Genomic DNA, 25,654 nt, shown 5'->3' on the forward strand with positions numbered 1-25,654 from the left:
ACCAAGAGTTGAATACACTAAGCAGATTCAGAAGGATGTAGGTTGCAGTAAGTACTGGGAGATGAAGAAGCTTGTACAGGATAGAGTAGCATGGAGAGCTGCATCAAACCAGTCTCAGGACTGAAGACAACAACAACAACAACAACAACAACAAAGGGGAAAACAGGAAAAACCCAGGAATTTTTCATTGTTTTAGTTTTCCTGCAACCTGTTAGAAATAGCTTAGTTTCAGTAGTTGGCAGACAGCGCCCGGTAACAGGCGCCACCGAAATTCCACACCTATGATGACGCAGGAAGCCCATCTGTTCATACGACTAGAACATTAAAATATCTTACATAACGTCATAAAAAGAAAAAAGACATCAGAGGATACTCTAACAGTATTGGAATTTCATGAACCATACTAAAATGTGCACATTCGTATGCCCAGATTCCCAATGAAGAAGGCCTTCAACTTCCATCTGGCTACTTATAAACTATGTGAACCATTCATAACAGCAAGTACACTAATCACTGTAGGCTTCCTTCATCATTTGGTGTATCTCTGTAAAGGTTTTCTTGAGTTTCACTCAAAATTTAATGCAGATGTGTTGCTCCTCTAACTCTGCCATATGGAAATACACAAACTGTGTGACACAATGTTCTGCTCAACACAGCACTGAACAATAACTAAATGACATACTGGTACTACAATGAAACTTCTGGTGCATACACATTAAACACAGGTGTGTGCATGTATGCTAACCACATTTTTGCAACACAACATTGGTGAGAAATTATGAATGTTCCAGAATTTCCTGAACAGGCCTCATATTTATTACCAATACCAGGCATCGACTTTCAATTAAAACAACCCTCATAAATTGTAGCCCCAAGATAGCAGGAAGCACATATACATGATAGCGGGCAAGGAGTGAACAGTTTTATCTTCTTGTTGATGGTCTCAACTTGTGGCATTTTCAGTGGGTGTTGCTCTCTAAATAATAAGAAACAAGTAGTGCAGAATGTGGTTAGCAAATGATCCTAGTGGTCAAATGGGCCCAAAATTTCCTGTAGGCAACCAAATTTGGTACAGAATCTAGTGTTACTTGAACTATTATGTAACTCACACTGCAAGTGACATGCAGGAAATGGCAAACTGTTCCCAATGGAAAGCTATCACTCTATTTAAAATTCTACAGTTTTGTCAAACAGTGGATGAAATATCTTCAAACCCTGACCTTAATCTAAATAGACAAACTCCTGTTGTATTTGACCAAATTTGTAATAAGAATTCTCGTATGGCATATATGCAACACTTTTTCTTAATTTAGGTTATTTGTTTTTCTGCAGAATAGTAAGTAGATCATTTTGATGTAGCAGTTTATAAATTATTTACTGAACATGTAACATGTCTAACACACATTTACTGGAAAAAGAAATGTTATTCTGGATGCATTTTCTTTCACATTCTGATAAGACTACTATTACCCAATACCAATCTCACCACTTTAAAATAAAGCTAGGAGTAAAAGGTGAAAATGTTTTCCTTCAAAAAATATCAAGTTGTGAAGCTAGAACAGGGAGAAATAATATTTCATTTGGTTATTTCGCACTAAGATTTCTAAGGGGGTTGCAAATGAACTTTTTGAATAGTTTTCACTCATGAAAATAACACTTTTAAAAAAGTTATCAGCTCTTAAAGAATGGAAAACGATGATGGGATCATTAAGATGAAACAAGAAAATTAGTTATGGATTAAATGTTTATTGAACTAAATAAAACATGGACCATTAGATTGCATTGTAATTGAGACTTCCAGAATTAATTACAGTGGTTAGTTCTGTCATGGAGCTAGTACCAACAGATGTCCCTAGTTGTAGGACTTTCAAAGCTCAAGCAGAGACCAAAGTTCTCCAGGTGTGGCTTTCATTGCTCAAGTGCACAGCGCTATGTGCCAGTTCTGAACCACATTTGACTGGCAACTGATCATACACTCTTAAGATGTAGAGTAAAATAGACTGATCAGGCAGGAAGTTACTAAAGTAGATTTTTAGAATTCATCAAAGAATAAGGAGATTTGTGATTAAATTAAGCAAAAGGTTAAGCATCTTGTGAAATGAAAATTATGTGGATACAGACAAAAGAGGAATTTTTAACAAAGGTATTTATCCAACCAGCAAAAGACTTTGCAAGGACAAAGGATTTAAAAGACAAGAAAATCTCAGATCAAATCGGAAGCTATTCAGGAGAAGGCAGGAGTTTCAATCAAAGTATAGATTAGATTAAATTAGAATCGATCCAGTTTGCATTCCGTATACCCAAAAACTGAAATGATCCTTGTGGGTACGGAACATGTCAGAAAGTATAACGTAAAAAACATAAAACATTTGAATATAATACTAACTACCCTGCTCATTTGTCAGGAGATTGTCAAAATAGGTGAATACCTTACAGCAAAAGGAACTGCTAATATTTACAGAATTAATACTCTGTTATGCACTTTTAATAAATTTATCATGCACAATATACCTAATCTTGACTGTTGTGACCATGTAAGAGGAACATGATGGAATATGCTGAATTAACAAAGCAGAACCATATGATGGGTAGACATCATATTGCAACAGTTGAGATGGCAAATTGGCTAACTACAGAGAGGTAATTCTCCCAAGCAGGAGATGACCTGGAAACACAGAATGTTAATACTGTAATGGAAAATAAAAACTTTCTGCAGGTAATACCAAATGAGACGTAAACGGCATTGTGTTATGAACAAAGAAGAGGGCTGTGAGATGATAATGTTCCAATTGAAATGGTTGTAGCTAGAAGAAGAAGAATACAGAAGGGAACTTGAAAATTGATTTTAGGTGTTTGTGAAACAAGAAAATTCTATAAAACTCAAATAATGCTTTACCTGTTTCACTTCTCTATGAAAAGGTTAGACAAGACGAAAAAAGCTACAGACATATCAGGATTCTTTCAATAATATACATAATATTTACTAAAATTACCGCCAACTGCATAGGAAAAAAGTTAGATTTTAATCCAGTAAAGGAATGATCTGGTTTTAGAAGTGTGTATATCACAGTGTATCATTTGCAAGTTGTGAACAAACTTGTATAATGATCTAACTAATATCAATTACAACTTTGTCTGGAAGTAACAGATTCTGAAAAAACTTTAGGTTCTGCTTCAGTGACATCCATACTAACGGCCTTTGAGAAACAAAGTACTGATTCAACATAGCTAAATACACAGCTGTATGCTTCATTATTACCACTTTGTATAAACTCGATCAGTATAATGAAAAATTTGGAATCGAAGGGGAAGTAGGGCAATGAGATTCCGTATCAGAAAAATTTTCTCAGCAGCTTTAAAGGAAGTATTCAAATTGTTGCACTGAGAAAATGAGGAAAGAATATGTGTAAGCAGAATGTAATCAGAACAACGTTTTTTTTTGGACTGATGACACGATACACTTTGGCTGTTGTACAAATAAACTTCAACAACTAATGGAATAACTTGATTTGAAAGTGGGCTTGAAAATCAGTTACAATAAGAATATAAGAATGTATAACCAGCATACAAAAAAGAAGAACTCAGTAATAATGAAATTATAGAAACAGTTCATGAATTTTTGTGTACAGAGTAGTTGAAGACATCTGAATGGACAGCAAAAGAAACAAGCGGAATTTGCTTTGAGTGCTGTGGGTAAACATGTGTCTGTATACTAACATTTTCAATCAGTCTGTGCAGTTTTAGATTTTGGCAGTGAGCTGTGAATTTTTAATGTGAAAACCATTCAAAAATTGATGATTGCTAGCAAACAGTCTAAGAATATACAACTGCCATGTACATCCCTCTCCCATAGAGACCACAAAGACAAGATTACATGAACTACTGCGTGCACTGGGCATTTTAGCTCTCATTCTTCCCTCACATGAATCAGACAGGAAGAAATCCAAAATTGTGGCACAGAGGTATATACCCTCTGCTGTGCTATTCACAGTGATTTGCAGAGTAAGGATATAGATGTAGAAGACATGGTGAGACATATGTTGGGAAAAAATTTTAAAAAAATGCACTATGAAGGAATTATCAAAATGAGTTGAAAATTAGTAGATGTGACGTACACATACAGACAAGCAAATGATTACAATTTCAGAGAAATTCAATGATTAATTCAAGAGAAAGATCTTCACAAATTGAGTAAGTCAATGATGCATTGGTCTGCATCTGGCCCTTATGCAATCTGTTATTTGGCTTGGCAGTGATAGAGGTGTTGGTTGTTCTCCTGAGGGATGTCATGCCAAATTCTGTCTGGTTGGCATGTTAGAATGTCAAAATCTGTGGATGGTTGGAGGGCCCTGCCTATAATACTCCAAGTGTTCTCTTTTGGGGAGATATGCAGTAGATGCAGTATTCCCTGATTTCTGAAAAGCAGTTGACTCAGTACCACACCTATGCTTATTGTCAATAGTATACTCGTGTGGGATATTAAGTGAAATTTGTGACCAGATTGACGACTTTTCGGTAGGAAGGATGCAGCATGTTATTGTGGCTTGGAAGTCATCATCAGACGTAGAAGCAATGTCACATGTGTCCCAGGGAAATGTGTGGACCCTTGCTGTTCATGTTGTATATTAATGACTTTGCAAACAATATTAATATTAACTTCAGGCTTTTTGCAGTTGATGCAGTTATCTATAAGGAGATAGTATCCAAAAGAAGCTGCATAAATATTCAGTCCTATCTTGATACGATTTCAAAGTGGTACAAATATTGCTTTAAATGTTCAGAAACATAAAATTCTGCACTTCACAAAATGAAAAAACATAGTATCCTTCGACTATAATATCAATGATTCACTGTTGGAATCAGGCAACACATATACCTGGGTATAACACTTTGTAGGGATATGAAATGGAATAATCACATAGGCTCAGTCACGGGTAAAGCAGGTGGTAGGCTTCGGTTTATTGATGGAATACTGGGGAATTGCAATTAGCCTACAAAGGAGATTGCTTACAAATCCCTTGTGTGTTCAGTTCTAGAATATTGGTGAATTGTCTGGGGCCCATACCAAATAGCACTAACAAGGGATATTGCACGTATAGAGAGGTGGGAATCTCAAATGGTCACAGATTTGTTTGACCCATGGGAGAGTGTCACAGACATACTGAAGGAAATGAATTGGAAGACTCTTGGTAAATTTGTGGTAAGATCTTATGGGACCAAACTGCTCAGGTCATCGGTCTCTAAGCTTAGACACTACTTAATCTAACTTCAACCAACTTACTCTATGGACAACACACACACCCTTGCCCAAGGGAGGACTCAACCCTCCAACGGGGGTAGCCGTGCAGACCGTGACAAGACGCCTCAGACCGCTTGTCTACCCCAAGCGGCGGAAGACTCTTGAAGACAGATGTAAACTATCTTGAGAAAGTCTGTTAACAAAGTTTTAAGAACTGTCTTTAAATAGTGACACTACTCTACCATCCCCCACATATCACTCACATAGGAATCATGAGGATAAGATTAGATTAATTACTACATGCACAGAGACAGTCAAACTATCATTCTTCTCACAATCCATACACGAATGGAACTGGAAGAAACCCTAATAAGTGGTACGGCAGTACATACTCTCTGCCATGAACCTCACAGTGGTTTGCATAGTATAGATGTAGATGTAGATCCAGTGACCCTGCTGGTCAAGGTAGGGTTGGCAGGCATGAACAGAAGCAGTAGAAAATTTCCATGTTTGTGGTAGGCGTTATTTGCTCATATGTAATCCCAGGATGGCAACAAAACAGGGGATAGAATATCATTGACATATTGCTGTGCTGTAAGGGTGCTACAGATGACAGCCAAGTTGGGATTGCTATGAAAAGAAATGGCACCCCAGACCATCACTGCTGGTTCAGGTCATATCGGGTTGGTATCCCACTGCTGTCTGGGGCATCTCCAGATGTGTTTACAGACTGGAATCTCATTCACTGGAGTAGAATTGTCTTCAGTGATGAGTTCCACTTTGTACTGAGCCTTGATGACCAGCAAAGACAGTGATGAGTTCCACTTTGTACTGAGCCTTGATGACCAGCAAAGACATGCACATGTACAACACTTCTACAAATTTCTGTCCCATTTGGATAATTCCTTTGTAGTGCATGTTTTTTATGTAAAAGGTGAAACAGGTAAACATGTAAATGGATGATGGATCAGATTGAATTGAAATATTCAATTAGAAATGTAATAAAAATGAAATAGAGGTGACAAGACATGTAGGCAAGTGAATGGATGGTAGATGGACATAGGAAGTTCTATGCTGGATGGTGAGAGAGAAGAAACGTCAGTGAGAGCAGTCAGTAGAAGTCATTACAAAATTTGCAAAAGCAGCACAGGTACATATAGTTGAAGATTACAACGATGCAATGTGTAGGGAAGTCTAGAGGATGTCTTTATTATCCAGCAGTGTGGATGTTTATGATGAAGTTTCAATTTTGACTTCCTTAACTTCAATCTGTGCTTTGATTTTTAAGTTTGTGTAGTTTAATTATAACATAACAGCAGGAAAAATGTGAATTTCAGGATGTTATTACTGAAGCTGAAAAGACTGTAGCATCTCTCAGTTGGAGCAATTTGGAGAAGCTTTTAGAAGTATTTTAGTGTATTAGAAATTGTTGAGATTTTGGATCAGAAGTGCTACGAGAGTCGTAATGTTGCATGTATGGACATTATCCCAAATCTTGTAAATGTTGTGTCCTTGAAGATTAGATGTTGTACCTCAAAACACAAATTTCTGCATTAAATATTTTTCGAGTAAAGGAGACCACCCACTGAAAAGCAGAAGTAGTCGCTTCACTGCCTGCCCCATCTGGATCCTTTCCTCCGCCACTAGCTGCTACTAATGTAACCCTCCTGTCCTCCATTAACCAACTGCCCCACACCCTCCACCCAACGGTTTCCCCTTCCTCTGTCCTGTTGATGACTCATTGCTACCATTTTCCAGCAGATGGTGTCCCTTACTTCTAAAGTACTTATGTTCCATCAGGACTTTCCTACGTAATCATTTCTGTATTATTATGTTTACATCTATGCCTATTCTATGCCTATACTCCACAAGCCATCTTATGAAGTGTGGTGGAGGGTACATTGTGTACTGCTGTCATTTTCCCCTTCGCCTGTATAAGTTGCAAATGATTCACGGGAAGAATGACTGCTGGTAAGTGCCCACATGGACTCAAAGTTCTCTAACTTTACCTTCATGTTCTTTTCATGAGATATATGTAGGAGGAAGCAATATATTGGTTGACTCTTCCAGGAACATACACTCTCAGGAGCTTAGCAGTAAAGCACATCCTGATTCAGAATGCCTCTCTTGCACATTTATTTAGCCATCCGTGGACATTTTAAAATCTATGGATGTTGTCAGTTGCATACATTCATATATTTGTACAGTTTGTTGTTACATGTAGTTAAACATTGTGATATATAAGTTATTTACAATCATTTTTGCTCCTAATCAAAATATTGTGAAACAAAAACTATTTACAATCATTTTGTACTAAGGAATTCACTTATAGTGTAAAAGTAGTGTTCCTGCAAAAACAATTTAAGATTTTTCCTAAAGCGCAGTACATGTTATCTGCTTCTTTTATTTTCTGTGGCACTTTATTATACAGTTTTACACCTTCATACAAGAAGCTATTTTGAGTCTTATGTTTATTGTTCCTGTCTAGGTGAAGACAGTGACTTGTTCTAGTACTATAGTTATGAAAACTGCAATTTGTGCTATAATTTTCTGTATTTTTCTTGATGTACACTATGGTTTGGAATATAAATTCACAAGGAACAGTTAGAATTTCTAACATTTTGAAAAGTTCTGTGCCGTGGGCCCGCTTACTGCTTTTTGTTATAATTATTACTGCTCTCTTTTGCATTTTAAATACTGTTAGTAAATACTGAGCACTGTTTCCCCAGAAAATAATACCATAACTGATTACTGAATGAACATAACTAAAGTATAAAGTTCTCAAACATTCACTACTGCATGCGGATACAAGGACTCTTAAGTGCATAACATGTTGTGGATATCTTTTTCGAAAGTTTCATAGCATGTTCATTCCACTTCATTTGGCTGTCAATGTGCAACCCTAAGAATTTTGTTGTAGGTACATCATCTATGGAGATGTTATCTAGTTTTAAATTTAAGGGACTCTGTTTTCTGTTCATTCTAAAGCATATTGTATTTGTTTTCTTTACATTGAGAGGTACTTTGTTTTCCTGAGACTATTTGTGAACATCCCTCAGCACTTCAGTAGAATTTTCCAACATTTGTGCTGGTGTCTTACTGGTGATTACTATGTTGCTGTCATCTGCAAACAATATCTTCTCTCCATGGCTGATATGTTGTGGGAAATCATTTATATACACCAGAAATAATACAGGGCCTAGTACACTTCCTTGAGGGACACCAGTATTGATATATTGTGGATCAGATATAGGTTTCTCAATGTACTTTGATCCACTGGAGACATGTATGATCTCTACCGACTGTACTCTGTTTTCTAGATATGAACAAAACCATTTGAGAACCACTCCCCTTACTCCTAGTGCCTTTAATTTATGCGACAGCTGCTGGTGGTCAACTGTGTCAAATGCCTTAGACAGGTCTAGGAAAACGCCAGTTACATAGCTGTTCTCATCTAGTGCTTCTAAAACTGTTTTTGTAAATTGTGCTATTGTAGATTCTGTACCTGTATCAGGCCTGAAACCATGCTGGTCATTGCAGAGGAGGTTGAATTTACTTAGATAGCTCAAAAGCCTCTTTTTCATTATTGTTTCTATCAGTTTGAAAAGCATGACAATAGGGTTATTGGTCTGTCGTTCTCAACATTTTCTATGTCACCTTTCTTGTGAACTGGTAAAATTTTGGCACGCTTCAGATAGCCAGGAAAGCAACTAGTTTTGAAGGATTCATTTATGATTTCTGTTAGTGGAGCTTTGATACCGTTTATGCATTTTTTCAGCACACACATTGGGATTTGATCTAAACCTGCCAAGTTTTTGTTCTTTAACTGCCTTACAACATTGCATACTTCCTCCTCAGTAGTTGGAAGCAATACCATTGAGTTTGCTATATGCTTCTGTATTGGTTGATTAGCACCCTTTGGAAAAATTTTCTGTAGGTTTGTTGCAATGCTGCTAAAGTAGGTATTCACATAATTTGCTAACTGTTTCGGGTTACTTTCTAAGTTTTCCTTGTTCCTGATTTGTGTGTTTGTAACTCTCTGCTTCACAGTTCCTGTTTCTTGTTTCACTACAGCTCATATAGCTTTACCTTTATTATTGGCTAAATTTATGAACCCATTGCTGGCTCATTTTTTTGCAGTGTTGAGTACCCTCCTGTAGATCTTTTTGTAGTTTTTGTAGTAGTGCAAAAAAACTGGATCACTGTTGTCCTTTTTAATGGCGTTTAGGTATTTACAAGTTTGAGCACTTTTTCTAATTCCTTTAGTCATCCATTTATTGTTGATGGGTGTTCCAAAGGGAATTAATGATTTGGAGAATGTTTCTCAAATTTTAATTTAAACTGAGACATAAAATTGGAGAACTTGCTATTCACTTTAGTTTCTATGTATACTCCTTCCCAACTTTCATGTGCTAACTTTAAGGAAAACTCTTGCAAAGCTGATGGGGAGTAGACTCTTTTATATACATGCAGTTTTGATTCTTTTTTTACACAAGCTTTTACTTTTATAATTTGACATAGATGGTCAGACAGTCCCAGATTTTTGACAAGTACATCACAGTTTTCTCTGCCTACACATGTAGCTACATGGTCAATGGTAGATGATTGTGTGGTTATTCTTGTTGCACAGTTGACTAGTGATGATAGTCCAAAACTATGTAGGATATTCATAAATGTGTTACTGGTGTCATTTGTTTTAGTTGTATTTATGTTAAAGTCCCCACAGAAAAGGATATTATGTTTCAGAGTCAACGCTAATTCTAGGCTTTGTATAAGTTTTGAAAAGAGTATCTCTAAATTACAACTGGGAGAATGATTACACATAATATAGTTAGTTTCTTGGGCATATTTATAGCAACTATCTCTATTGCTGACACTTCAAAGTCTTTCTGCTGGCAGAGTTGGGTGATTGACTCCATGACAATTTTTGCTCACTAAATGAACTTCTAACAAAGTGTGATACTCTTCTTTGGATCTTCCATATTTCCTCTATCAATCCTGTCTGTTATGGATCCCAGGCTGATGAGCAATATTTAAGTATTGGTCAAATGAGGGTTTTGTAAACTACACTGTCTGTTGGTGCACTATGTTTTGTGAGAAGTCTTCCAATGAATGTCAGTCTGGCATCTGCCTTATATGCAGTTAGTTTTATGTTCCACTTGAAATTGCTCCATGCACATGCTTCTAGATCTTTTGCACAAGTATCTGCTTCCAGTCATTGTTCTGCAATTGTGTAATAATACAGTAATGGGTTCTTCTGTTTATATATGTGCAATATGCAATATTTGTTTATTTTGAGCATCAATTGCCAGTCTCCATAGCAAGCATCAATCTTCTGCAAGTCTTCCTGCATTTTGCTGCAATTTTCAAACATTGCGACTTCTCTGTATAAGACAGCATCATCTGCAAAAACCCTCATGGAACATCCAACCTGATCTACTGGGTCATTTATATATATCATAAAAAGTTCTTGTAACAGTCCCTTGGGGTACATCCAAAATTCTTTTAGTCAACAGTGCAGAACTGTTTTGAATGCCTTCTGGGAATTAAGGAACACGGCATCTATCTGGGTGCCACTATCTGTTGTTTTTCGGGTGTTGTGGATGAAGAGAGTGAGCTGGTTTTCACATGATTAGTGTATTTGGAACCCATGTTGAATCCTACTGAAGAGTTTTTTGGTCTCCAGAAATTTCATAATATACGAGCATGAAACATGTTCCGAAATTCTTCAATTCCTGTGCCATATAGTTCCCCTCCTAGAAGCTGTTCCAGGAAGTATGCACATGGGAACTTCCCCTCCAGAACGTCTTACTCTCATTGTCCCTCTAGCCTAAATCTACATTAGCCCCCACTGTCTTTCCAGTTCCATACCTCGCGTGCTCGAGCTTTCCTTTCCATTTTTTTGCCACCATGTTCCTCCCTCATCCCAACACTAGGGTGGAGGGGATGGGGTCAGTTGCTAAAGGAGTGTAGTAACTTAGGCATGAAACAATAGGTAGGTAAGTGATTGCTGTCTTCATTTTACTGTCTCCACCTTTAAATTACTACTGATTTAACATTTTGTTTGAAAAATATGTTATTATATGATTGGGGAACTGATGGAGAGCATTTCCACTGGAAGGTATCTATTGGAAAACAAAATGTTCCAAACTTGGAGGTGTTTTAGAAAGAGTTAATTTTTTCATATTCCTCACTTCCTTGATGTTGGGCCGATACCGATCTGATTGGCTATTTTGTGATACTGTTTGTAATACAGTGCAATGATTACTTTATTGAGCTGATGGTAGTAGTTATAAAATGTTTCCTACATTAAAACTTAGTAAGTTTATGTTTTAGTAAGTCAAACATCCTGTTTCCTAATATGATACTGGAAAATTTTGTATCATATATAGACAAGTGTGAGGAAAGACAGCCAGTTGCCATTTATTTATTTATTTGTTCTGTGTATCTGGGACTGTATAGTGTAATTGCTTATTTGCTGTATACAGTTCTTGAAATTTTTCACATGTTATTGTAACAAAAAGTAATATTATGCAATATTTTATTGCACTATGCACTTAATCAATACAATCTGAATTCGTGGTACAGTTTTGTTTTTCTAGATACTCCCTTACTGTATAGAAGCAGTACTTGATCATGTAATCCTTCAGTGTTCATTTGAAAGTTGTTTGTGTTCATTATTATTTTTATGGATTTGGGTAATTCATTATAGTTTGATGACAGAATGTACTTTCATGGATTGTGATTTATTTGTCCCATAACGTAAAAACTCTGAATAATTCAGTTCAGGTACAAGATATGTGTCAAAATTGTGTCAAAACTTCACCATAAATGTAGAACCATTGATGTTAATACTAGCACCCTAAAAATAAAACAATTTTGTAAGTTACCCCCTTGCTCAAATTATCATTTCCTTCTCAGTGAATTCTTCTACCGAATATTACTATTTCTCACACAGAATCTGCTGAAGCCCAGTTTTTAGAATATGTGGCTCCATATTAAAAATGTTTTTGGCACTTAATTCATTATGTATCTTTATCTCTAATCATTATGGAGTTCGTGCGCATAATTTCAATTTGTGTGTAGGTGATGTAAACTTCTTTTTGTTTTTCATGTTGTATGTGTGGTTAAAATATTTTTTCGCAAACAGTTTTTGTTTACTGTGTAGGAAGTTTATAATTTCATAAATGTATATAGAGGGAACAGTTAGGATTTGTAGTTTTCAAAGTAAAGGGTGACAAGATTCTGTTTTCTGTGCATTACACATGTATCTGACAACTTTTTTTTTTTCAGTTTGTGCATTTGGTTGATTCTTTATACAGTTCGACTCATCTCTGACATGATAAACCAATTATCATGTCTTCTGATTTATATAGCTCCTATGAATAAATGCGAGTCCAGTTTCTCCATTACTGTGAACTGGTATTACAATTAACTTTATTACGCAATTAATGCCACCAAAGGTTGCCCAGTCACGGCTGATTATGTCCAAAAATATCACAGTGTTGTTTCTCTCTGTGGGATGCATGTGTAGAGCAACAGCATTAATAGATATGCAGCAAAATAAGATGGTAGAAGAACTAATGGTTATATGAGTATTCTCACTAGTGGAGGAAGTGACACATGGGTAATGTATTTTGCTCAAGTTTTGCAAGGACATTCTGTGTTGAAAATAAAAAGACATGTGTTTTGGGTTTTTGCTCCCCAGTTTTTGGAAAAACTGAGATCAAAGTTGATGAAAATGGTATTTTCTGTGCTATACATTAAAAGATCATCTAAAACCAACCATTTTTTATGAATATAATATGGGGCCAAAGTTAACAATGTTTGAGTTATTAATGTTTTTGTGTTTTTATACTGTATCTTAGGTACCCGTCATTCATTGTGTCCAACAGAATGAAGTTGAAGTTGGTGGCCAAGCAGTTGAGGCATTAGATTACAAAACCACAGTTCCATGTCCAATTCTTTGTCATCACAAATTTTTTTTTTTTTTTTAATTTATTTCGGTAGGTTTGATATTATTTTGATAGTCCAAATACTTTTCTCTGCCTTCTTCTTCTTCTTTTAAAAAAGTAAAACATTGAACAATGTGATTAATAATCAAATAAATATACATTAAAATGTATTGACAGTTATTTTCATTGAGATACATGACATGCTAGATAGGACTTTCTTAGATGATGATGCGCAACCAACTTGCACCATACCATTGAAAAGTACCTCTTTGTCAAGTGTGTGACATTTACTTCCGCCAGTTACAGAATTTCATCAGATGACTTCAAAATCAGGTGACATCACAACACAGCAAAGAGGTATAAAATAGGGTGGATGTGATAAAAATTTGTGCATTGCTTCGTAACCATTTGACCACACCTGTCCTTCAAGATGTGCTTATTTATGCTGGGTACATACCCAAATTGATATGTGATGGATCTGTTTTAGCAATGTAAATCAGATATGTTTTCCATGGACACAGTACCGAGTAACGTGACAGTGTGGTGAGGTTTTGTTTGTATGTTGTGCATGGTTCGAGAAATATTTAAGTTTTCCTGTTTCAATGATAAATTTCAGTCGACTAATTGTGAAAACACTCAAGAATAGGCAGGCAATTAGAATGAAGTAATAATAAGCTTTAGGTGTATTTTTGTACTATGTGTCATGATGAAAGTAACTGTCAATCATTTATAATGTATATTTATTTGATTATTAATAACAGCTCCCACTGTTTTACTTCAAAAAAAGGGGGTAGAAAAGTATCAAGTTATCAGAATATTATCACATGCACTGAAAAATATATAGAATGATAAAAATGCCATGACCAAGAATCAAACACAGACCAGTGGAGTTACTCTAATACCTTGACTGCCCGGCTGCCCATCTCACTCTGTTAGGCACACTGAATGACAGGTATCCAAGCTACAGCACAAAAACACAAAAACATTAATAACTTGAACATTATTAACTTTGGGTCCCATATCATATTAATAAAAATATTTGTTTTGAGATGATCTTTTGATGTATAGCATTGAAAATACAATTTTCTGTCATTAAATATGATTTTTTTTTTCCAACAAGATAGTGTATAGAAAAAGTCCTTGCAAAACTTTATCAAAATGGTGACCCACATATCAGACCTGCACTTTGTCCGAAATAAACAAATCACTTATGGTGGTGCGGAGGTCTAGATTTAAATTTTATGGTTATTTGCAATTAGATTTTAAATTTAATTACGGAAGATCTTTTCATAGCACAACTTAAATATATTTTAATTTTTGCTGGTAATAATAATTGTTTTTATTTCTGTAGGCCACCGTGCAAAGATCCACAGGGAGCGACACATTGCTTTGCTGATATTAAAGATTTAAGTGAACCAATTGATATGGAAGCCTTGATTAAGAATAAAGTACCATGTTTGTATCCTGTCTACATCCTCGCTTACCTTGTAAAAGAACCTCCACCAGATGCTAAAAGATATATCCTTCCAGAATACAAATGGATAATGGCACAGCTGGACAGATTATAGTCACTGCATTTCGTAAAATAAGAACTTAAGCTGTATATATGTGCCTGTGTTATTTTTATGTGCTTCTTTAAAAGTCATAACAGGGCCTTTGCCATGTATACTGCATGGTTTATTTGTTGACATGGCAATGCGTAAAAAATTGCCAAGCATTTTAATACATATTTTTTTTAAATATGTGGAAAAGTGTAAACCCATACTGGGAATACCAATTCTTGCATAAAAAATATCAGCACACCCACCTCATTGCTTTATTGTAAGTACAATATCTGTTTAATGAATTAACCTAGAGTGGACCCAGCTGCCACAATTTGATCATGAATATTGTGGATGTGCAGTATTTTGTGTTGGGTGGCAGAGAGAAAAGGGCAAAGGAGAGGATGCGATTTCATATGCCAGCAGCAGTGGAATGTTTAACATCGTCTTAGCTCAGTTTGTTGTTATTGCAAAAATAAATCTGTGACAGCAATGCAACATTTTTTAGACAACATTTTAATGTTGCTCAACATGGTTGGGTACCATTTGGGAGTACCATATTGGTTTAGCTGAAGAAATCTCAAGGCAGTATTCGTGTGCTGAATGTGAAGCACTGACATCAGAGAGCAACACACACGCTCGAGAACTTGCAGCAAGAACAAAGAATTTGATCATAGTCCTCGACTCTTACACAGTTTCATATTTTAGGGTGAATTTAAGAAGTTTACATCAAATATTTGATGATATGTAATTTCATCTTTACAAATTGGAAATTTATCAGAAACCTAACCCCAGAGACAAGTAAGCACAAGGTACTTTTTGCACTGCCATGGTCAATTCACTAAGCAAAAGCCCTGTTTTCTTGAATAATTTGTTCATTATGCCAAACCCCGTTTTCATCTTTAGAGGCTTTGTGAACAAACAGAAAGTGAAGTTCTGATCTCCAGTACATCTACATCTACATGACTACTCTGCAATTCACATGTAAGTGCCTGGTAGAGGATTCTTTGAACCACCTTCAGACTTTTTCTCTACTGTTTCACTCTCCAACAGCATGGGGAAAAATCAATACTTAAATCTTTCTGTACAAGCTCTGATTTCTCTTATTTTATTATGATTATCATTTCTCCTGATGTAGGCTGGATAAAATACATTATTTTTGCTTTTAGAGGAGAAAGTTGGTGATTGAAATTTTGTGCAAAGATTCCACCACACAAAAAAATGCCTTTGTTTTAATTATTGCCATCCTGACTCACTTATCATACCAGTGACACTCTCTCCCATATTTCGTGATAGTGCAGAGCAAGCTGCCCTTCTTTGAACTTTTTCAGCCTCCTCTGTCATTTCTATCTGGTAAGGATCCTATACAGCATAACAGTACTCTAGCAGAGGATGAACAACTGTAATGTAGACACCCTCTTTAGGAGACTTTTGCGTCTTCTAAGTGTTCTGCCAGTAAAATGTAGTCTTTAGTTTTTCTTCCTCACAACATTATCTCTGTGAGTGTTCCAACTTATGTTGTTCAGATTGTAATTCCTAGGTATTTAGTTGAATTGACAGCCTTTAAATTTGTGTGATTTATTGTGTAATTGAAATTTAACAGATTTCGTTTTGTACTCATGTTGGTAACTTCACTGTTTTCCTTATTAAGGAAAAATTGCCACTTTCCAGACAATTCAGATATCGTATCTAAGTCACTTTGCAGTTGGTTTTGATCTTCTGATGACTGTAATAGGTGGCAGACAACAACTTTATCTGGAAACAACCTAAGAGGGCTGCTCAAATTGTCACATGAATTGTTCATGTACATTAGGAACAGCAGAGGGTCTACAACACTTCCTTGGGGGGTCACCAAATATCACTCAATGATTTACCACTGGTTATTATGTGCTGTGATCCTTCTCACAGGAAATCATGAATCCAGTAAAACAACTGAAGTGATATCCCTACTATATAGGCATGCAAATTGATTGGAAATACCTTGTGAGGAAGAGTGTCATAAACCTTCTGGAAAGGTAGAAATGTGGAATCAGTTGGAGATCCTCTGTTGATAGCACTCATAACTTTGTGAAAATAGGGAGCTCGTTGGGTTTAACAAGAACAATATTTTGTTTCTCAAACAGCTGCACAAGAAACCATTGCAGTCTCCCAAAGTGATAGTTTGGTGTAAATTCAGTGTTTTGGGATTGTAAACCCATATTTTTTTAGAATGAGGATGAAGTAACAGCTGCTACTAACTCAGAATGTTACGTCACTGTGTTAGATAACTTTATTCAGCCTCACTTATGATGGCTTGATATTGACCCAAACGTGACATGAGACAATATGGCCATTGGTTATGGAATGTTCAGAAGCATTATCTCTCAGTCTGAAGACATTGTGTGGCTTCCTCGGTTACCCAGTCTTATTGTCTAATATTTTTTCATGTGGGGATTCTTGAAAGACTGTGTGTTCTGGAAGCATATAGTGAACATCTGAGAAGCCAAATAAACCATTGCTGATGAAACTCTGGCTATTGACAGTGACCTACAGATGCCTGTGTATGACAAGTTCCGGAAGTACATTGATTTAAATGAAGGCCATCTTCCTGATAGAATTTTTAAGCATAACCTTGCAAACTTTGAGTAATAAATGGCATATTTCAGAGTATTTATAGAATACTTTACTCAGTCTTTTCTGTTTTCATTTCATAATCTACGAATATCAGAAACATGTCAGCCGGCTCGGCACCAGCTTTTATGATATTGCTGTCACTGTTTAATTGTTTAAACAATAAAATTACAATAGTGTGAAATGTGCTTAAAATAGTGAAATACAAGGCTACTGTGGCACTTTATTCTAAAACAGTCCTAAGTGTATACACTGTTGCTTCTTCTTGATTGGTGTTTATGTCATGTTAAGTATACAAGTGAAACTTGTAAAAGTAAACTTTTAATTTCTGTTCCATTCTGATAACTGTACTGTATGTCTAAATTCACTGAGAAGACATTACTTATTACAAGAAAGTGCTTTAAAACCAAGTGATCTTGTAAACTACAATTGAAACAGTATACGAGCTGACAAACTGATCAAAAGTTAATTGTTATGTTTACTCCTCAAATTATTTACATTCTACAAGGACTTCTCATTACCTTATTGATTAGCGTATTTCCAATCTGTTGGAGTGAAATTGCTGTGTTTAGATGTTTTCTTAGCACTTGTGCAGAGCAGCAAGCAATGTATTGCTTTATTACTTTGTTACGTATTAATTTTTTACCTCTAGATATTCTGCTCACAATGTGTCCAATAATGGATTCAAAATTTAAAATTTGTTACACAAATGACAAACCATTTTTACATGTATTCATAATGGAGTATCTAATTTTGACAGGGAAGAATACACAATTAAGCTGAAGAGGGATATGATTATCTGATTTTGCCGTGTAGCTTTTCACAGTGATTACAGATGTGAATCTGCATTTCGATGCCAAACATATAGTTTTGGATGTCTATGATGAGTTAAAAACTGTAACTGAGACCATATTTCTTAATGTTTAGTTTCCACAATTTGTTACACTTTTTGTTTTCTTGAACCAACATACTGACATTGGATACTGAAACCTCGCAATCATGACAGATTCATTGCTAAGTAATTAACTACCTAACAACAACAAACTAACTGGTGGTTGCTGCCACCATTTGTAAGTACATGATGACAATAGCTATTTTACATGACAACTGTAGCTATTTGTTCTTACATTCTTTCAATATAATCGATCAGTATTTATAGAATTTTGATAAAATGTGTAGAGAATTTGTTACAACAAAATACAATAAGAAGTTTTTTATGACCAGTATTTTGGGGGAAACATATTTTTAGATCGAAAATTAATAAAATATACTTTACAATCAATGACATGTGAATAATTTTAATATACTCTGTTAATTACTCAGTGAATTTCATTATGAATATTCTCCAAGTCTTTGACATAAGCTCAAAAATTGATACAGTTAAATGTTTGGTTGAAATTTTGTATATATTTTCAAGTTAATTTAATACCTTCTGGAATGTTGTAGAAAGTAATTGTACATAAAAGAAGAAAAATTTTAGATCTAACATTGTAGTATGTAAACAAGATTACACCTGCATTGTGATAAAATACCTAAATTGTGTAGTGGTGTATTATAAAACAGTTTGAAATCAAAGAATAAAAAAAACCCATGAGTATTAGCACTTATTCATAATGTGACTTTTAAGTTTCTAGGTTAATTGAACATTTTTACTGTTTTTGTATAATTGATACCTCTGTAGGGACTACATAGTTTGCAGAAAGAAATCATGCAATATAAATTTCAAAAATATGTGACGTCTGGTATCATGTCAGTTTCATAATCTCCAATTTGGTCTATCATACAGCCCCAGAATGCCTTACATAAAAATTATCCATTAGATACCGCATGCCTGCAACAGACAAACCAAGTTGGTATATGAGAATATAAGTATGTAGAAACATGAAAACAAAACATGTTTTTTTGGAAATTTTGTATAACTGCTGTGTGTATGTGTGTGGTGCTCTATATCTAATTATGACTTGTATAAAAAATTAAACATTCTAAATTCCAATTACTGTGTTACATAATTCATTGCCAAAGTGAAGAAAAAACAATACTGAGAAATCAACATTAATATTAAAGAATGAAATTGTAGCAAAAGCTGTTTTTGTACATCTGTCTGAATCATATCAACTAATGTTACAGAACAAACACTACAATGATTGTTCTAATCTTGTATTCTAGTCAAGATATATGTATCCTTTGAAAATAAGAAACTATTGTGAACTGAATTGTAATAATTTGTGTATACATTAATTACTGTATGAAAAGTATGTTGAACATTATAGCTGACTTTTAGATGTCTAACCAACAAGTCCATCTGCAAAATAAATCTCCCTAGCAACATAACATTCTTCATAGCAAGAGTCAGTAAGTAATTCATTCCAGCAAAACTTCCTATGCTGGCAGTTACATTTTTAGCATATTTTGGATTATGACATGTACTACACTACAGTATTTCTGAGTCACTGGATTTGATCCATAATTTTTTTTTTAGGAAAAGGAATTTTTCTTAATTAGCAGGTCTTCCTTAGCAACTTATCCATTAATTTGTGTTTTCCTGTATAGTGTGCCTGGCATCTTCTATACATATCAGTCATTTGGCTATTCTTTCATATCTGCCAGAGCTGGTCACCAGGACGTTTTATACTGAAATAGAAACAAGTCAATAAACAGTTTCAAAATGATGTCAAGTCAGGACAAAGGTAATATGTTTTGGACAAGAGGCAATCAATGCTAGTGACTTTAGGAGCAGCAATCTAAAAAATCAATGTGAAATAATTACATATTTAGTCATAAATTAATACTTTTCTGAAAATGAAATAACATAATCTAACTTAAATAATACAGTCATCAAAATGTTACGTACAAAGCGTATATGCACAAACCATTATTAGTAGCTGTGGTGGATGTAGCATTAGACAGAACAGGTATTTGTGGACTGAAGTCTCTCCTCATCATTACTGACATCATTAATTTTAATCAGAAAAGAATCAACATTTCTTGTAATATAAAACATATACCATATACAGGTAAACACAATGAAATCATCATCATCATAATTACCCAGAATGCAGTGGTGAAAGGATATTTTAAATGATTTAACATTTGACTTAAATGAGTTTACAAGGTCCTTTCAACAGCACTGTCTCAAAACTAGGTAGAAAATGCATCTTTTCAGCTATCTTGCATATTTGTAATGAGTACATGAATATATTTTACTTTTGATCATGGTATTTGACCAGTAAACATAAATTTCTGACCTCTCTGATCACACTCTTATGGCAGCCATGAGTCTGCTAAGGACACCACAGTAAGGCTTGTAACAATTATAATTTACTTAGTTAACATTGATACCACATTCTAATAACCAGTTCACCTTTATACAAAGTATTATCATGTCGTTGTCATCTGTCATAAGTTTTGTTGCACATTCTCACATACCCTGAATAATATGGCTTATTTTAAGGTAAAATCTCCATTTATCATTGTGGAAAACATTCTCTTTTACCAAGCAGTTCCTAGCACAGTAACAAGTTCATCGAATCAGCATAGTTTCCCATTAGCATAAGATCCCATATTTTTTAAACATAAATCATGAATAACGTAAAAGTTCAGTGTGTCTGTAGCAGATCAGTCACATCACATAAAATAAATAAGATCAATGAATCATTAACATTAAAATAGTAATAAACCTTCAGTTAATTATTAATAAAGCCATTAATTGAATGTGTTGAATAAATTTCAACACCAGCTATGCAGTAGCAAATGTCAAAATTAATTCACTAAGTAATGAGTAAGACAAGCAATCTTGTGTGCATCTTTGTCTTTCTTTCTTTCTTCATCTTTTAAACGATGCAAACTGACATGTGACAGAGTTAAAATACTTCAGTCAGATCAGCAGCTAATCGAGTATAAACTGTGTCATAGAATAAAGCACTAGATAGTGACAAGGCTTTTTCCCAGTCTGATTAAGTGTTGTATAAACCACATGACATTTTATCACAACCACAGTGTAAATCTGTGGAAGTACAAGAAAATATGCTAGTTGTATGATTTGGTACTTTTCATGATGCAACCTTTTTGGTTTGTAAAATATGCAATAGATACTGAAAAGGGATAATTGTATTCACCGCACAACAGAGATGCTGAGTCAATAACCTTTCGGCCTACAAGGCCTTTGTCAAAAATAGATGACACACACACACACACACACACACACACACACACACACACACACAAACGCAACTCATACACACATGACCACAGCCTCTGGCAGCTGAAGCCACTCTATGAGCAGCACCAGCAGTGCATGATGGGAGAGGCAACTGGATGGGAGTAAGGGTCTCTTCTCTCCTTCTTCTGGTCTCTGCAGTGGATACTCTTTTTCACCACCAAGCCTATCTGTCACACTCAGCCAAAGACCAATGTTGAACCCTGCCTGACTCAGTTCACTCCTCCATTCAACTATGATCCATTCCCACTGCCCCCAGATCACTCTTGTTAACTTTCCAGAATTTCTTAACCCTGATCTACATTCCCATCTACAGTCTTCTCCCAGAAGAGATGGGTCACCAACTGATTGTCACAACTGTGTGTTATGATATAGAATGGTAGAATCACATCCATTCTGTGCAAAATTTTACTTTCATATAGTTGTGTCATAATTTTGTCAGCTGCTTCCTGTCGATCTTTATACCAAACTGACATGGAATTTTTCTTTAAAAGGTTGTTCCTACAGAATCCACCAAGCCCATAAAATGATTTTAACCATTTCTTTGTTTTTGGAACTGGGAGTTTTGCAATGGCTTCAACATTTTCCTCCTCAAGCAAAATTCCCTCTTCAGTTACCTGTGACCCAAAAATTTGAGTTGCTTCACAGCTAATTTTCACTTCTCCAACTTCAGTGACATAACCTCCTCTCTTAATTTCTTAGAAACTTCACTCAGTAAACCAAAATGTCCCACCTCCTCCCAATTTCTTCCAGCAATTAAAATCCTAATAAGTGTGAGTTGTTAATTTCCCACAATTATCTCACCAGGACAAAATCCAATACACGAATAAATTCTGCTAGAGAAACGTTAAGGCCAAAAGGTAAAACACAATATTGGCAGTGTCTCCACCTGTAAGAAGTGCAGTGTTATTTCCAGAATTCTGTTTAAGTAGGATATTATGTAAACTGAAAGTGAGATCTAAACTAATCACAAATTTTGTGTTTTCAAATTTATGCAACAACTCATCAGTGCTTTGCAGTTGATCTGTCTCCTTTTCACCAAACATTTATTTACGTGTCTTAAATCCAACAGCAATCTTAGCCCCCCTCCACCCCCATGGGTTGTTGCATATGAAAGAAAGCCTCCCTTTCTGATATCAGTACCCCACAAGGTATAATGAAAGGTGGTTCACGTAGTTTCCATTTTAACTTATGTTCTTAATTTTTTAATTTCCCAAGCTTCTCATCAGAAATGTCACAGTATTCCCACAAATGTGTCTTTCAGGATTTAACTTTCTACTTCCTGAAATTTAGCTTTAAGTAAGCCACTATACTGTTAATCAATAGATTTGTCTCCAGTATAATCAATGTCAAAGTACATAATCTCATCAGCAAAAGTTACACCCCCTAATTTGATAAGTGGTGTTGCTACAATTTTGATTTGTCAGTCTTGTTTTAGAGGCATTTTGCTTTTTGGATCAGTAAATGCTAATTCTCTTGTGAACCAGTCAAATCCTACCCCTGCCCTCGTAATTTAGTTCGCCACAAGTTGACACTTTCACTGAAAATTGGAATTACAAGGCATCTTTCGGCATACTTTATATCTCTAATAGAAAATGATGAAGAGTACCTGTTTCTTTACAATTTTGCTGCACCTACCATTTGCTCCCTTTATTTTTACGCCCACAACAGGCATTTCAGTGAAATCAGAACAGTGTTCGATTTCACCTCTTAATTTATCATAAATCCTACAGGTAGGACTATTATTATCAGGTGAACAGTTACCTTCCCTGTTTCCAACATTTAGATAAATTGATGGATTTCCATGTAAGTCATATTCTTTACCTTCATTTTCTTCACACAAATGTCATCTGTAATTCTTCAAAGTTCATTTCTTTCATTTTATCCTCCTCTCTTAATTTTTATCTTTCAGTTTGTAAGCTACTTAAAAATTGAGCTCCCTTCGCTTACACAATCCCCCTTAACATGCTGATTGACTTCTACAGATTCCCCCCTCATCACTTGACCCGTGGTTCGACTCTCCAACAATCAGGATTAAACTTCCCACAAAATTCGTTATTGTAGCTTTAATTCCCTGTTCTCATTACTGTCCATATAATTATCCCATACCACCCTCAAAATCTCAGTAAAATCATTATTCCTACTTCCATTCCCATTACAGTTGATGCTCCACTATCTTTTGTGGCAGAATGTGACTCCCATGATTTCTACTGCAAGCGTCCTCATTCCACAAATTGTCTCATCATCAATATGTGATTCTGTCTATACTCCTTTAATCTCAACCAAAATCCTCCCATCAGGCTAATAATTGCCTTCAACTCTACAACTGTCATTACATAAATTAACGCCAGCATCTACAGCATCGTTACAATTAAGGTCAACACTTCCTCACTCACTAAATGGACAACCGCCTCACCAGCGATGGGATTAGAACCAGTAACAGTACTTTTTATTCTACTCACTGTCAATTATACTACATCACAAATGCTATCTGACTTCATCCTTGATAATGCTGTTTTCTGACTGATTATAAAAGTTTGTTGGAGTTTCATTATCTAATTCCACCTACCCGGTGCATAGTTCTTTACTGTTTCTTGTACTATTAACTCCATCACTCATAGTCTCCCAAAATTTCTTATCAGAATAAGTTATAACCATGTGGTGTGGCACACCCCTGCTGCACCTCCCCCCCCCCCCCTCCACCCACTCCCACCCCCACTGCCCAACACACACACACACACACACACACAAATTACTTTTTTGTCTACACAACCCAGAATTTCTTCTCTCCCTATATCTCTGTGTCTGTCCTGTAAAGATCTGCCTGATTGTGATTCCACTTAAACACCCAAAACTGACTGGCTTCCAATGGACAACTCCCAGTTCTCCTGTACATTTCCTCTATTATCTGGCCTTCCGTTATACTGAGATCTGTTATTACCTTCCTATGACCTACATCTGTTCATGAAACTCTCTGTTCGCATTTGCGTTTCTGCCATTTTATTTACAGTCTTTTCTAGTTTCACCTCCCCGATATTCATCCCTGTAATTTTCGCCATGCCTCCTCCCATTATAATTTTGATTCTAGTCCCATTCTGTGGATCCCCAAAACTGCTTTGATTTAAAATTTTACTTATCATTTCTTTCAAAGGCTCTGTCTAATTTATCTACATGCTTCAAAAAGTGACCAGCTGGTCTGTAAACCAGCTTCCCCACTGCACGTTCACAGGTAACCTTTCATTTAGGGCATCTAGTTGAGTTGATTTATCAAAAGGCTTGTCCAAATGAACCAATTTCCATAACGGTTTTTCACAAAATTGCTTGTACCTCCACTTCCCCCTCTGTAAATTGGTCCATTCAAAAATTTGCTCTTGATCCTTGCTTGCTCTGGTTCTGACCAAATTTTGCTTAAAAACTTTTCTCAAACTCACTGTAAGGCATTTCTGTACTAGTATCCTGATTAGACTGTGAAAGCACTTCCCCATCCAAGAGCTTTTTTACAAACATAACTTTAAATACATTAGTCATCTGAAGTGAAAAATTGACACAGCAGTGTTGTAAAAAGTCTGCAGAGTGTAGTTTTCTGTCGCCAGGAAAGCTTTTAATAATGACATTGGCCCACTTCCTCCAAAAGCTACTAATAAATTTCCTGGCTTCACCTCCTTCTTACAGTTCAAATTTCCTGTGTAGGTTTAATGCTTTACTTTTGCACGCATCTACATTACAATTGACAACATCATGAGCTTTGTTGCTGATTACAGAAATTTGTTTATCAGTGTCAAATTTAAAAGTTTCAACCTTTCCTTCTAAACACAATTTAGTCTGTACAATCTTTACTTCTGTTTCATGGCTCTACAGCACCTTTTACCTTATTAATCTCACTTTCTTGTTGTGTGTGCAATGATGGATTCAAATTTGAAAGTTCGTAGCTCAAGTGACGTACCTTTTTATGGGTAACTAATTTTAACAGAGTGGAATATATATTTGAGCGGAAATCAAAGATAGTCATCTAATTTGGTGATGTAGTTCTTCACAACAATTAGGGATGTAAATCTGCACTTCACTGCTTGGTGTATATTTTGGGTTTTCTATG

At 35.6% G+C, this 25,654-nt stretch overlaps 1 protein-coding gene across 1 annotated transcript in view; it reads left to right on the forward strand.

Annotated features, from left to right (window-relative positions):
• LOC124552651 (DNA topoisomerase 2-binding protein 1-like) overlaps positions 1-15,903 on the forward strand; it is a 113,393-nt gene extending 97,490 nt beyond the window's left edge. Inside the window, exon 10 of the mRNA XM_047126978.1 lies at positions 14,546-15,903. Within this exon, the coding sequence (XP_046982934.1) occupies positions 14,546-14,762 (217 nt within the window). The 3' untranslated portion in view covers positions 14,763-15,903. The remainder of the gene's footprint in view (positions 1-14,545) is intronic.
• The last annotated feature ends 9,751 nt before the right edge of the window (positions 15,904-25,654 follow it).

Source organism: Schistocerca americana, chromosome 10 (genome assembly GCF_021461395.2).
Source record: "Schistocerca americana isolate TAMUIC-IGC-003095 chromosome 10, iqSchAmer2.1, whole genome shotgun sequence".
Taxonomy (NCBI): domain Eukaryota; kingdom Metazoa; phylum Arthropoda; class Insecta; order Orthoptera; family Acrididae; genus Schistocerca; species Schistocerca americana.